Genomic DNA, 16,204 nt, shown 5'->3' on the forward strand with positions numbered 1-16,204 from the left:
TTAGAGGAATCTTACCCATTAATGATGGGAGAAACGTAGAAAATTATCAACCCTTTCATGGACAAAGGTAATGACGGGCTTAAGGGCGTCATGTCAGTGGTTGTAATGGGAAGGAACCAATGTCTTGCATCCAAGGTCAAGCCCGCTAAGAACCACATCCCGCCATTACCATAGGGTTGGACTTGCGTGTCCACCAACTCAAGTCTCTGCCAGACATACAAATGACAAATGTTTCCGCACCGTTTTATTGGCAGTGGAAAATGCTTCAGTATTTTATTGAAAGAAAGCAATAAATAATACTGTGATAAAAATAGTTCAAAAGTACACAGACTGTACATACCTTGTTACATAATCAGCAAGTACACAAAAAAGGATTAGAAAAACGTAACAACGAATCCAATTTGTACATGAAAATTAAAAGTTGAAACATAAGAGACATCGTTTATATAACGTTACATATAATAAATAATACACCCGGATCGGAACAGATCTGCGGCTTTTTATGTTTTTTTAAAATCTAAATATGCCACATTTAAGGAAATCTTTTCTTTAACCGGATGTCAGAAAGAGCAATATATAATCACAATCCATACTGTATATGTCCTGATTGTATTCTTCAAAACACGTATAAACATAACAACATAATTTAAAGAAAAAGATAAGGCCTTGTATAAAAACAGGTCGCACGGTGATATCTGACAGGAGAGATGAGATTGGTCCTTATCAAAGCTCCTAAACTACTGCAAAGGCCAGTAAGACATTGTACAATGTACTACAGAACCACTCGGGCAAGGAGGAGTCAACAGAACCGCTTCAAGCACTCACAAAGTGGGGATCTGCTCCTGTCTGGAATACAACATTAAAATATGTTTTCTCTCGTCCAGAAAATGCTCCGTTTTATGGCTTTTATTAAAACAAGGGTCAACCAGTTCAGAAATGATAAAAGTCCCCCCTACCCCCCAATGTCCAATTAGGCTTATTAATAAGAACGTGTGTTAGACTTTTTTAAGGAAATCCATTCTAGGGATTATTTAAGGACTGCAAAACAGGACTGAAAGGGTGGAAAATCTTTGCAATCTTGAACCAGTTAATACCTGTGACAATATACATCTTTCTTGGTGTTCCAAGACTGTACAAATATAATAAAAACCTTTTGTCCTCAGGTTCGGTTCATTATGAAATACATCCATAAATTACTATAGTAGAATCATTTACAAAGTCCTCCTGGTGACAGTCCGGGGCTGAGACGGAGTTACAGTACATTCGCATGGAAAGCCCGCGACAAGAAGGATGAACAACAAAAATACTGTGAATTAAATGCACATGGGGGGGGGGAGGGAAATGGCATGAAGTGTCACGGGGGCTTTCTGAGATACAACAAACAGTAAATTCTAAAATATTCTCTCTATGGTAGCTATCATTTTACTTGCCAATTAAAAACTCTGTAATAAAATATCTCAAAGTGTCTCAAGAACTGATTTCGTGGTGAGAACTCTCCCAGTTCTGGAAATGTGGAATCAAGTTGGATTCAAACGTTGCATAATTATCTGTAGAAGTAATGTGGGTAAACTGCAAGGAAGAGAAAAGGGCAGTTAGACGGGGCAGGTACACAGGCGGTCTTTATAACAATGGAGGAGTCTGTAACTTAATTTTGCTGCAGGCTCCTCTGAGACATTTTATAGGACAGGAAAAAGCTGAACTCAACACACAATTTACACTGCATTTACCAACAGAGAAACGACTCCAATAGCCCATCGCTTCATCAGGTGCTGCCAATGTCTGCTCAGCAGGGGCACACGGCTCAGTAACATGCGTCAGCAGAGCTGGTGGTGCTGTTCCTGATGGCTGGACATTGGCATTGTGTCCTGTGGCTGCTTCCAGTACCTTACATAAGCAGTGCATCTGTTGACATCACTTGGTGCCGTTTACAACCCATTCATGTGACAGAAGCCTCAAAATGAGCTGATGTACAGAATGAAAGTCTCCTCCGGGCCGCGGAGCAGAAAACGCACCCACTCCCTGCCTTGCTTATTCTCGGTGTGCCGTCTGGTTTAACTCTCAAGTCCTGGTCATTGCCGAGCGATGGGAAAGATCTATACAGTGTATGAACTACACCTATAGAGAACCATTAAAATATCACATCCAACAATGAATGTGTTCCAGTAGAAATGTCGGTCCTGCACTTTGCAGAGGGGCCCGGAGCAGTAACGGGTAACCCCAGGAAGTGCTGTGTGTCATTACTTTGCGCACCCTTTTTCATTAACCTTTAAGTATAAGAGTGGTCACTTACCAACAGGCGGCATTAACAGGAATATGTCCTAACTGTGGCTGAGTCCAGTCTTTGTATTCCAGACACATTGCCTATTAATAACCACAGGAGACATGCAGAACACGGCGTGCAGTTAGTGTTAATTCACTCTTCATAGGAACGCTGTTACATTAAACACACACAAGCGCACTGCATTAGCATGGGACATTCCCAAAGCTGCCTATAGTCAATGGTCAGCGCACTATATAGAAAACGCATCCACACTAAAGTAGAATCATATTTCATATGATTTTCTTAAGCCCGTACGCGCACATAGGGAGGACTCTCCCACACCAATTACATAAACATTGATACATGTAGCACATATACAGCAGGAAGCTTACATCTCATTCAGAACACAATGGTAAAAGCAGGTTCCGTATTATAGGTCTGCCATGTTTCCAGCCAATCAGAATGCAGATTTCTAAACCGGCCTCTTCCACCCTACTCCCCCCCCCCCCAGGTCTCTCATACAGCACTACCCCCCGTCCACCCCCCGGCAGGGCTCTCCCACACCATACTCCCGCGCCGGGGCTCTCCCACACCATATTCCCCCGCCGGGGCTCTCCCACACCATACTCCCCCGCCGGGGCTCTCCCACACCATACTCCCGCGCCGGGGCTCTCCCACACCATATTCCCCCGCCGGGGCTCTCCCACACCACACTCCCCCGCCGGGGCTCTCCCACACCCTACTCCCCCGCCGGGGCTCTCCCACACCATACTCCCCCGCCGGGGCTCTCCCACACCATACTCCCCCGCCGGGGCTCTCCCACACCATACTCCCCCGCCGGGGCTCTCCCACACCATACTCCCCCGCCGGGGCTCTCCCACACCATACTCCCCCGCCGGGGCTCTCCCACACCATACTCCCCCGGCCAGGGCTTTCCCACACCATACTCCCACGCCGGGGCTCTCCCACACCATACTCCCACGCCGGGGCTCTCCCACACCATACTCCCACGCCGGGGCTCTCCCACACCATACTCCCACACCCTACTCCCCCGCCGGGGCTCTCCCACACCACATTCCCCCGCAGGGGCTCTCCCACACCATACTCCCCCGCCGGGGCTCCCCCACACCATACTCCCCCGCCGGGGCTCTCCCACACCATACTCCCCCGCCAGGGCTCTCCCACACCACACTCCCCCGCCGGGGCTCTCCCACACCACACTCCCACGCCGGGGCTCTCCCACACCATACTCCCCCGCCAGGGCTCTCCCACACCATACTCCCCCGCCGGGGCTCTCCCACTCCATACTCCCCCGTCGGGGCTCTCCCACACCACACTCCCCCGCCGGGGCTCTCCCACACCATACTCCCCCGCCGGGGCTCCCCCACACCATACTCCCCCGCCGGGGCTCTCCCACACCATACTCCCCCGCCGGGGCTCTCCCACACCACACTCCCCCGCCGGGGCTCTCCCACACCATACTCCTCCACACCATACTCCCCCACACCACACTCCCCCGCCAGGGCTCTCCCACACCATACTCCCCCGGCCAGGGCTCTCCCACACCATACTCCCGCGCTGGGGCTCTCCCACACCATACTCACCTGCCGGCGCTCTCCCACACCACGCTCCCCCGCCGGGGCTCTCCCACACCACACTCCCCCGCCGGGGCTCTCCCACACCACACTCCCCCGCCGGGGCTCTCCCACACCACACTCACCCGCCGGGGCTCCCCCACAACATACTCCCCCACACCATACTCCCCCGCCGGGGCTCTCCCACACCACACTCCCCCACAACATACTCTATGTGCAAATTGTACTAAAAACAATAGTCGTGAGCAACGAAGGGGTTAAAACAAGTAGATATTGTAATGGAAGACAAGTCAGGCAAACAGGTAAGAGTAACCAGAAGACACTCAGCAAGCAGTATCCCACACCCGGGCTCCTCAACCCGAGGGCTCCTCAACCCGAGGGCTCCTCAACCCGAGGGCTCCTCAACCCGAGGACTCCTCAACCCGAGGACTCCTCAACCCGAGGACTCCTCAACCCGAGGACTCCTCAACCCGAGGACTCCTCAACCCGAGGACTCCTCAACCCGAGGGCTCCTCAACCCGAGGACTCCTCAACCCGAGGGCTCCTCAAGCCGAGGGCTCCTCAACCCGAGGGCTCCTCAACCCGAGGACTCCTCAACCCGAGGACTCCTCAACCCGAGGGCTCTTCAACCCGAGGGCTCTTCAACCCGAGGACTCCTCAACCCGAGGGCTCTTCAACCCGAGGGCTCTTCAACCCGAGGACTCCTCAACCCGAGGGATCCTCAACCCGAGGGATCCTCAACCCGAGGGATCCTCAACCCGAGGGATCCTCAACGCGGGCCACATCCAAAAATATTTAGAAGGGCCAAATGTTTATCGTAATGTCATTTATTTAAAGCCTTGAAAATTATATATTTCAACATTTTGCAAGGATCTGTACCATATATATTTACATTTTGTGTGTAAAATTGCACTTTGCTCATGCTAATGTTATACCAGTGACTTAAATAGCTGAGAATCCAAGGGCCACATCAAGGGCCTTATTGGGGTACCAGTTGAAGAGCCCGGTCTTAAAGAATATGGGCCAACCATGCACCAAAGCAACGGACACAATGTTATCATGCACGGGCATTATGAAACAAGCAACCGAAGATACGGTGGACGTACCATCCATCTGCATTTTCTTTGGCTGCATAGAAGGTGAAGACATTGAGGAGTTGACCCTGAAGTTGGCAGGGAGAGTCTCGGAAGAACCAGCACTTAAACCTCGCACATCCTTTGGTCGGAATTTCTTTCTCCATGATGGAGCCCGTCTAAAGCCTTTATCGTCATCCTGAAAATGAGTGCACAGCGTCAAGCAGCAAGCTCCCCGAACACATACAGCACTAGGTGTGCATACAAGGTGTGTGTATGTGTTCCGAGTCCCTACACAGGCAGAACACGTCCCTTTTCTGGAGGTGCGAAGCAACACTAAATATCACAACTCTTCTCCAATTATCAAAAACATTTTCTTCTTGGAGAACCTCCACATACCTAATCTTCAAAATAGCCGAAGAGATCTATTGACTTGGGATGGAATACCACAAAATGCCCATGGCAGAACCAGACAAAGGCGCTTCCTACAGTGGAAATGTATGTATTCATGCAATAAATGTGTGAGCCCGGTGTAATCTCTTCCTTACTAGAAGTACCTTTTTATCACATAGAAAACATCTTTGTTCACACAATAAAATACAAAAAAAAACATTACTTCATCAAATCTTCTGTCTGTTCCTCTGATGAGAAGATTGTTAAACTCTCTTTCCAACATCGCACGTGCCTGAAATCAAACACAGACGCAGACTTCATCACAATGAATCCAGCCAGACAGACGCCATTCTCCAAAAACCCTTTCCAGCCGCAGACCGCAATCCACCCGGCGGCTGTTCCACGTAAACCAGCGCTGCCTGCGTGGATCGGGCCGCGTTCAGTTACCTGCGTGTTCTGAGTGGGGATTTGTAATAACAAAGCCAACGTGTTGTGATCAAACGTCTCATCTAAGGCGAGCAGAGCGCCGTGAACGCCACTTTCTAGAAGGTTGTTTGCATATTCTTTAAGTCCGATGCATAACACCCAGTGGATCAGTCTGTCATTGCTCCAGACAAGGACGTCTGTGGGGAGGGGGAAGAGATACACAGGGGAACATAATTAGGGTGTGTAGGGATAATGCACAAATTAATATCATTTAACTGGAAAGTAGAACTACTCATCTACTAATCTGTAATAAACGCTAGCAAGGGAAAATAGAGAAATAAAATCCAGCCTGGTGATCAAAAAACTATTATCCAAAACGATCCTAATAAATCAGGTAACAGAAATAGAGAAAGAATCCCAGTTGTGAGCCCTCAGTGACTAGTTCGAATTATATAAATGATTTCATTAAAATGCTTGTATTAATTAACAAATATATAAAATAGGTTGGGCTTTATAAACTAAAACGGCAAATTAGGTTAATTATATAGTCGGTAATGGTTAAAATGTTGCCAGGGTCTATATGGCTAAGTACACTAGTAGTATCCAGGAGGGTCTGTGTGGACCCAGCAGCGATTATCTGCTTTGCTGGCCGGTATATCTGTATATGTATATGTATATGTATATGTATGTATATATATATATATATATATATATATATATATATATATATATATATATATATACACACACAGTGTTCGACAATCCTATACATTTACACGCCCGGGGCGGGTGGATTTAACCCCCGGGCGAGTAACTATTGGCCCAAGCAGCACACGTGTTTTTTAAATTTTCCCTGCTCGCGCTGGCTGGAAAAAAAAAAAACTCCCCCTACCTAACTGCTGATTGGAGCGCTCCAGGCTTTGTGGGCGCGCGGCCAGGCTCTATATGAGCCAGCCCCCAACGAGCAGCCATTCTTTTCCCCATGGAGGATGGAGGACACAGTAAGTATTATCTGTGCCTTCCCCCACCTCCCTCCCCTCCCTGGCGCTTCCCCCGCCCCCCCCCCCGCTTCCCCCCGGTCCCGTATCAGAGAGCGCTGCGGGTGATGCCCCTCATGTCCCCGCTTCCCCCAGGTCCCGCGTCAGGGAGCGCGCCGGGTGATGGGAGCGGGGGATGCCCCCTCATGTCCCCGCTTTCCCCCCCCGCTTCCCCCCGGTCCCGCGTCAGGGAGCGCGCCGGGTGATGGGAGCGGGGGATGCCCCCTCATGTTCCCGCTTCCCCCCCCCACCCGCTTCCCCCCGGTCCAGCATCAGGGAGCACGCCAGGTGATGGGAGCGGGGGATGCCCCCTCATGTCCCCGCTTCCCCCCCCCCTGCTTCCCCCCGGTCCAGCATCAGGGAGCGCGCCGGGTGATGGGAGCGGGGATGCCCCCTCATGTCCCCGCGGAGCAGGAGATGGGCGAGGGGGGGGGGGGGGGGGAGCGTGGTGGTGCTGGTGCTGGTCGCGGCCTTTCCAAAAGGTGTGTAGAGAGTGAGTGTGTGTGGGCATGGGAGAATGTGTGTGTGTATATGGGAGTGTGTGTGTGTGTGTGTGTGTGTGTGTGTGTGTGTGTGTGTGTAGATATGGGTGTGGTGTGTATATATGGGTGTGGTGTGTATATATGTGTGTGTGGGAGTGTGTGTATATGTGTGGATATATGTGGGAGTGTGTGGATATATGTGGGAGTGTGTGGATATATGTGGGAGTGTGTGTATATATGTGGGAGTGTGTGTATATATGTGGGAGTGTGTGTGTATATATATATGTGGGAGTGTGTGTATATATATGTGGGAGTGTGTGTATATATATGTGGGAGTGTGTGTATATATATATATATATGTGGGAGTGTGTGTGTATATATATATATATGTGGGAGTGTGTGTATATATATTTGGGAGTGTGTATATATGTGGGAGTGTGTGTATATATATGTGGGAGTGTGTGTATATATATATGTGGGTGTGTGTGTGTATATATGTGGGAGTGTGTGTGTGTATATGTGGGAGTGTGTGTGTGTATATGGGTGTGTGTGGGTGTTTATATATGGGAGAATGTGTATGTGTGTATGGGAGTATGTGTGACACCAGAGGTACCCCCCCCAATCAGTCACCCACCCCTGCCCCGGTCAGTCAGTCAGTCACCCCTGCCCCGGTCAGTCAGTCAGTCACCCCTGCCCCGGTCAGTCAGTCAGTCACCCCTGCCCCGGTCAGTCAGTCAGTCACACCTGCCCCGGTCAGTCAGTCAGTCACACCTGCCCCGGTCAGTCAGTCAGTCAGTCACACCTGCCCCGGTCAGTCAGTCAATCAGTCACACCTGCCCCGGTCAGTCAGTCAGTCAGTCACACCTGCCCCGGTCAGTCAGTCAGTCACACCTGCCCCGGTCAGTCAGTCAGTCACCCCTGCCCCGGTCAGTCAGTCAGTCACCCCTGCCCCGGTCAGTCAGTCACCCCTGCCCCGGTCAGTCAGTCACCCCTGCCCCGGTCAGTCAGTCACCCCTGCCCCGGTCAGTCAGTCACCCCTGCCCCGGTCAGTCAGTCACCCCTGCCCCGGTCAGTCAGTCACCTCTGCCCCGGTCAGTCAGTCACCTCTGCCCCGGTCAGTCAGTCACCCCTACCCCTCTCTCTCTCTGGTCTCCCCCGTCTCTGGTCTCCCCCATCTCCCCTCTCTCTGGTCTCTCTTCTCTCTTTCTCTCTCCCCCCTCTGTCTCCTTCTCTCTCCTTTTTTCTCTCTCTCTCTCCCCGCACTCTCTTTTTCTCTTTCTCTCTCTCCCCGCACTCTCTTTTTCTCTCTCTCTCTCCCCGCACTCTCTTTTTCTCTCTCTCTCTCTCTCCCCGCACTCTCTTTTTCTCTCTCTCTCTCTCTCCCCGCACTCTCTTTTTCTCTCTCTCTCTCTCCCCGCACTCTCTTTTTCTCTCTCTCTCTCCCCGCACTCTCTTTTTCTCTCTCTCTCTCCCCGCACTCTCTTTTTCTCTCTCTCTCTCCCCGCACTCTCTTTTTCTCTCTCTCTCTCCCCGCACTCTCTTTTTCTCTCTCTCTCTCCCCGCACTCTCTTTTTCTCTCTCTCTCCCCGCACTCTCTTTTTCTCTCTCTCTCTCCCCGCACTCTCTTTTTCTCTCTCTCTCTCTCTCTCTCCCCGCACTCTCTTTTTCTCTCTCTCTCTCTCTCTCTCCCCGCACTCTCTTTTTCTCTCTCTCTCTCTCTCCCCGCACTCTTTTTCTCTCTCTCCCCGCACTCTCTTTTCTCTCTCTCTCTCCCCCTCTCTCTCTCTCTCCCCTCTCTCTCTCTCTCCCCCCCCTCTCTCTCTCCCCCCCCTCTCTCTCTCTCCCCCCTCTCTCTCTCTCCCCCCTCTCTCTCTCTCCCCCCCCTCTCTCTCTCTCCCCCCTCTCTCTCTCTCCCCCCTCTCTCTCTCTCTCCCCCCTCTCTCTTTCTCTCCCCCCTCTCTTTCCCTCTCCCTCTCTTTCCCTCTCCCTCTCCCTCTCTCCCTCTCCCTCTCTCCCTCTCCCTCTCTCTTTCTCTCCCCTCTCTCTTTCTCTCCCCTCTCTCTTTCTCTCCCCTCTCTCTTTCTCTCCCCTCTCTCTTTCTCTCCCCTCTCTCTTTCTCTCCCCTCTCTCTTTCTCTCCCCTCTCTCTTTCTCTCCCCTCTCTCTCCCCCCCCTCTCTCTCTCTCTCTCTCTCTCTCTCCCCCTCTCTGTATCTGGATATCTTATTTACCCTATATATCTTAACTGTCCTATACTACACCAAAATAACCTATACTGCTTTCTTCCAGATCTGACTCAAGCTTCACACGGAACACATCGGAACCCCCCCTAAACCAGAAGACAGGTAGGGAACACATCCCCTCCAACTTATAACATTGCGGGAATGAGGTACCTGGACATTGAGGGACTGCGGATCAGGTAAGATCCCAGGTGGGATTGCTGCTTTAGATATTGTGAAGCGGGGACGTCCAGACACTGGTTAAGGGGTTCAGGAAACTAGTCATTCACACCTGGCTTTTATTTCTAGATCCGACATTTACGCACTTACGCACTTACGCACTTACGCACTTACGCACTTACACACTTACACACTTACACACTTACACACTTACACACTTACACACTTACACACTTACACACTTACACACTTACACACTTACACACACGTAACAAGGACTAATTGTAGTATAATGTAATAAATACATTTGTGAAAAACTAATGGTGTTCTGACTAGGAATTTATTAAATGTATTTAATTTATATATTTTATTTTAAAGCGGGGTTGGGGGCGGGACTAGGGTTGGGGGCGGGACTAGGTGGCGAGTAGATTTTTTGGTTGGGCGAGTAGATTTTTGGGTGATTTGTCGAACACTAGATATATAGATATATAGATATATAGATATATATATATATATATACACACACACTGTGTTGTGGTTATACCCGCAGTGTTAGACTCGGCTAAAAGTAAAGTATGTTGATTTTATTTCAAATCAGTTAATCCTCAATCTATCTAGACCTATATCCGACATCAAAGTCCAGAGGATGCCCAGGTCAGCGAGATAATGGGGTTTTACAAGCAGAATATGTATAGGACTTTTCGTCATTACTATGTAGCTTAATTGGTTCCTGAATATAATTAATAAAAGCATTTTAATCAAATCATTTATATAATTCGAACTAGGCAATGAGTGCTCATAACGGGGAATGTTCTCTCTATTTTTGTTTCCATGAATACATATATCCCAGGTAGCACCTTACCTATCACTACAAAGTATAGGAGAGGTGAGCAAGGGCTTCCCTACCCCCCTCCCTGTGTTTTGTAATAAATAAGGTACTTGTAACCGCAAGCACATGGTCTGTATGGTCTGCAGGAACAGATATACCTTTTAGCTCACTCTGACTGTCTTCCCTCTTCCTCTCAAGCTCTTTTCGGTCATAGTTGAGCCTTCGCAAGCTCATAATCCCACACTGGAAACTGTTCCTGGTTGGAGAAGGGAAAGTTTGCTTACTGAATTAGTGAGATATCCCACACACTGTGCTCAGAGGCCTTAAAGGGGTTAGAGCCCCAGAGGAAACACCCCATTTATTGCAGAGGTAACAGAGGAATACTGTAGCAGCTCTCGTTCTCGCCCCATGGGTCTTACCTGTGAAAACTATCCACCATCTTCAGCTGCCCACGGAGGTCCTTCTTTGTCAAGTGATCCAGCATCCTGGCATCAACGAGACACTCCATGAAATAGCTGCGGTACTGAGGCAGCCCCAGGCTGGGCAGCCACTCGTTCCCGATCCATTCGTGATTCATGTCACCGTATGCCAAGGTCTGGGAGGATAAAATAAAGCATTGGAACTACGTGCAAATCCACAGAGAAACGTGGCATGTCACCTACAGCTACGCAGACTTCAGGTCTCACTCCACTGGCCTAGCAACACGTGGTCTAACAATATACAAAGGGGTTCCTGCGCTCCTGCAGGGGACTACAAGGGCTGCAGATAGTAACAAGGGGAGCATTTTCAGTCTCTCTCTGGAAAGAATTAGGCATGGGCCTTATGTACAGAGTAAGGCATGGGCATTATGTACAGAGTAAGGCATGGGCATTATGTACAGAGTAAGGCATGGGCATTATGTACAGAGTAAGGCATGGGCATTATGTACAGAGTAAGGCATGGGCATTATGTACAGAATTAGGCATGGGCATTATGTACAGAGTAAGGCATGGGCATTATGTACAGAGTAAGGCATGGGCCTTATGTACAGAGTAAGGCATGGGCATTATGTACAGAGTAAGGCATGGGCATTATGTACAGAGTAAGGCATGGGCATTATGTACAGAGTAAGGCATGGGCATTATGTACAGAATTAGGCATGGGCATTATGTACAGAATTAGGCATGGGCCTTATGTACAGAATTAGGCATGGGCCTTATGTACAGAATTAGGCATGGGCATTATGTACAGAGTAAGGCATGGGCATTATGTACAGAGTAAGGCATGGGCCTTATGTACAGAGTAAGGCATGGGCATTATGTACAGAGTAAGGCATGGGCATTATGTACAGAGTAAGGCATGGGCATTATGTACAGAGTAAGGCATGGGCATTATGTACAGAGTAAGGCATGGGCATTATGTACAGAATTAGGCATGGGCATTATGTACAGAGTAAGGCATGGGCATTATGTACAGAGTAAGGCATGGGCATTATGTACAGAGTAAGGCATGGGCATTATGTACAGAGTAAGGCATGGGCATTATGTACAGAATTAGGCATGGGCATTATGTACAGAATTAGGCATGGGCCTTATGTACAGAATTAGGCATGGGCCTTATGTACAGAATTAGGCATGGGCATTAGGTACAGAATTAGGCATGGGCATTAGGTACAGAATTAGGCATGGGCATTAGGTACAGAATTAGGCATGGGCATTAGGTACAGAATTAGGCATGGGCATTAGGTACAGAATTAGGCATGGGCATTAGGTACAGAATTAGGCATGGGTATTATGTACAGAATTAGGCATGGGCATTATGTACAGAATTAGGCATGGGCATTATGTACAGAATTAGGCATGGGCATTATGTACAGAATTAGGCATGGGCATTATGTACAGAATTAGGCATGGGCATTATGTACAGAATTAGGCATGGGCATTAGATACAGAATTAGGAATGGGCATTAGATACAGAATTAGGCATGGGCATTAGGTACAGAATTAGGCATGGGCATTAGGTACAGAATTAGGCATGGGCATTATGTACAGAATTAGGCATGGGCCTTATGTACAGAATTAGGCATGGGCATTATGTACAGAATTAGACATGGGCATTAGATACAGAATTAGGCATGGGCATTAGGTACAGAATTAGGCATGGGCATTAGGTACAGAATTAGGCATGGGCATTAGGTACAGAATTAGGCATGGGCATTATGTACAGAATTAGGCATGGGCCTTATGTACAGAATTAGACATGGGCATTGGGTACAGAATTAGACATGGGCATTAGGTACAGAGTAAGGCATGGGCATTAGATACAGAATTAGGCATGGGCATTAGATACAGAATTAGGCGTAGGCATTATGTACAGAATTAGGCATGGGCATTAGGTACAGAATTAGGCATGGGCATTATGTACAGAGTAAGGCATGGGCCTTATGTACAGAGTAAGGCATGGGCATTATGTACAGAGTAAGGCATGGGCATTATGTACAGAGTAAGGCATGGGCATTATGTACAGAATTAGGCATGGGCATTATGTACAGAGTAAGGCATGGGCATTATGTACAGAGTAAGGCATGGGCCTTATGTACAGAGTAAGGCATGGGCATTATGTACAGAGTAAGGCATGGGCATTATGTACAGAGTAAGGCATGGGCATTATGTACAGAGTAAGGCATGGGCATTATGTACAGAATTAGGCATGGGCATTATGTACAGAATTAGGCATGGGCCTTATGTACAGAATTAGGCATGGGCCTTATGTACAGAATTAGGCATGGGCATTAGGTACAGAATTAGGCATGGGCATTAGGTACAGAATTAGGCATGGGCATTAGGTACAGAATTAGGCATGGGCATTAGATACAGAATTAGGCATGGGCATTAGATACAGAATTAGGCATGGGCATTAGATACAGAATTAGGCATGGGCCTTATGTACAGAGTAAGGCATGGGCATTATGTACAGAATTAGGCATGGGCATTATGTACAGAATTAGGCATGGGCATTAGATACAGAATTAGGCATGGGCATTATGTACAGAATTAGGTACAGAATTAGGCATGGGCATTATGTACAGAATTAGGCATGGGCATTATGTACAGAATTAGGCATGGGCATTATGTACAGAATTAGGCATGGGCATTAGATACAGAATTAGGAATGGGCATTAGATACAGAATTAGGCATGGGCATTAGGTACAGAATTAGGCATGGGCATTAGGTACAGAAGTAGGCATGGGCATTATGTACAGAATTAGGCATGGGCATTATGTACAGAATTAGGCATGGGCATTATGTACAGAATTAGGCATGGGCATTATGTACAGAATTAGGCATGGGCATTATGTACAGAATTAGGCATGGGCATTAGATACAGAATTAGGAATGGGCATTAGATACAGAATTAGGCATGGGCATTAGGTACAGAATTAGGCATGGGCATTAGGTACAGAATTAGGCATGGGCATTATGTACAGAATTAGGCATGGGCCTTATGTACAGAATTAGGCATGGGCATTATGTACAGAATTAGACATGGGCATTAGGTACAGAATTAGGCATGGGCATTAGGTACAGAATTAGGCATGGGCATTATGTACAGAATTAGGCATGGGCATTAGGTACAGAATTAGGCATGGGCATTATGTACAGAATTAGGCATGGGCCTTATGTACAGAATTAGACATGGGCATTGGGTACAGAATTAGACATGGGCATTAGGTACAGAGTAAGGCATGGGCATTAGATACAGAATTAGGCATGGGCATTAGATACAGAATTAGGCGTGGGCATTATGTACAGAATTAGGCATGGGCATTAGGTACAGAATTAGGCATGGGCATTATGTACAGAGTAAGGCATGGGCCTTATGTACAGAGTAAGGCATGGGCATTATGTACAGAGTAAGGCATGGGCCTTATGTACAGAGTAAGGCATGGGCCTTATGTACAGAGTAAGGCATGGGCATTATGTACAGAATTAGGCATGGGCCTTATGTACAGAATTAGGCATGGGCATTATGTACAGAGTATGGCATGGGCATTATGTACAGAATTAGGCATGGGCCTTATGTACAGAATTAGGCATGGGCATTAGATACAGAATTAGGCATGGGCATTATGTACAGAATTAGGCATGGGCATTAGATACAGAATTAGGAATGGGCATTAGATACAGAATTAGGCATGGGCATTAGGTACAGAATTAGGCATGGGCATTAGGTACAGAATTAGGCATGGGCAATATGTACAGAATTAGGCATGGGCATTATGTACAGAATTAGGCATGGGCATTAGGTACAGAATTAGGCATGGGCATTATGTACAGAATTAGGCATGGGCATTAGATACAGAATTAGGCATGGGCATTATTTACAGAATTAGGCATGGGAATTATGTACAGAGTATGGCATGGGCCTTATGTACAGAGTACGGCATGGGCATTAGGTACAGAATTAGGCGTGGGCATTATGTACAGAATTAGGCATGGGCATTATGTACAGAGTAAAGCATGGGCCTTATGTACAGAGTAAGGCATGGGCATTATGTACAGAGTAAGGCATGGGCCTTATGTACAGAGTAAGGCATGGGCATTATGTACAGAGTTTGGCATGGGCCTTATGTACAGAGTAAGGCATGGGCCTTATGTGCAGAGTAAGGCATGGGCCTTATGTACAGAATTAGGCATGGGCATTATGTACAGAATTAGGCATGGGCATTAGGTACAGAATTAGACATGGGCATTAGGTACAGAATTAGGCATGGGCATTATGTACAGAGTAAGGCATGGGCATTAGATACAGAATTAGGCATGGGCATTATGTACAGAATTAGGCATGGGCATTAGGTACAGAATTAGGCATGGGCATTAGGTACAGAATGAGGCGTGGGCATTATGTACAGAGTAAGGCATGGGCATTATGTACAGAATTAGGCATGGGCATTAGGTACAGAATTAGGCGTGGGCCTTATGTACAGAGTAAGGCGTGGGCATTATGTACAGAGTAAGGCATAGGCCTTATGTACAGAATTAGGCATGGGCCTTATGTACAGAATTAGGCATGGGCCTTATGTACAGAATTAGGCATGGGCATTATGTACAGAATTAGGCATGGGCATTATGTACAGAATTAGGCATGGGCCTTATGTACAGTATTAGGCATGGGCATTAGATACAGAATTAGGCATGGGCATTAGATATAGAATTAGGCATGGGCATTATGTACAGAATTAGGCATGGGCATTATGTACAAAATTAGGCATGGGCATTAGGTACAGAATTAGGCATGGGCATTAGGTACAGAATTAGGCATGGGCATTATGTACAGAATTAGGCATGGGCCTTATGTACAGAATTAGGCATGGGCCTTATGTACAGAATTAGGCATGGGCATTATGTACAGAATTAGGCATGGGCATTAGGTACAGAATTAGGCATGGGCATTAGGTACAGAATTAGGCATGGGCCTTATGTACAGAATTAGGCATGGGCATTGGGTACAGAATTAGGCATGGGCATTAGGTACAGAATTAGACATGGGCCTTATGTACAGAATTAGGCATGGGCATTATGTACAGAATTAGGCATGGGCATTAGGTACAGAATTAGACATGGGCATTAGGTACAGAATTAGGCATGGGCATTATGTACAGAATAATGTGTGAGACGGGTTAGATCCTGTATACTAACAGTGTATACAGGACCTCAGGGACACAGGCATTT

General features: G+C 47.7%; 1 protein-coding gene across 1 annotated transcript in view; it reads right to left on the reverse strand.

The window, feature by feature from the left end:
* Window positions 1–229: 229 nt before the first annotated feature.
* PPFIA1 (PPFI scaffold protein A1) overlaps window positions 230–16,204 on the reverse strand; it is an 83,287-nt gene continuing 67,312 nt past the window's right edge. The window contains 7 exon segments of the mRNA XM_075567622.1: window positions 230–1,569; window positions 2,291–2,361; window positions 4,962–5,127; window positions 5,545–5,613; window positions 5,769–5,944; window positions 10,651–10,748; window positions 10,912–11,087. Of these exon segments, the coding sequence (XP_075423737.1) occupies window positions 2,303–2,361; window positions 4,962–5,127; window positions 5,545–5,613; window positions 5,769–5,944; window positions 10,651–10,748; window positions 10,912–11,087 (744 nt within the window). The 3' untranslated portion in view covers window positions 230–1,569; window positions 2,291–2,302.

The sequence above is a fragment of the Ascaphus truei genome, chromosome 12 (assembly GCF_040206685.1).
Source record: "Ascaphus truei isolate aAscTru1 chromosome 12, aAscTru1.hap1, whole genome shotgun sequence".
Taxonomy (NCBI): Eukaryota; Metazoa; Chordata; class Amphibia; order Anura; family Ascaphidae; genus Ascaphus; species Ascaphus truei.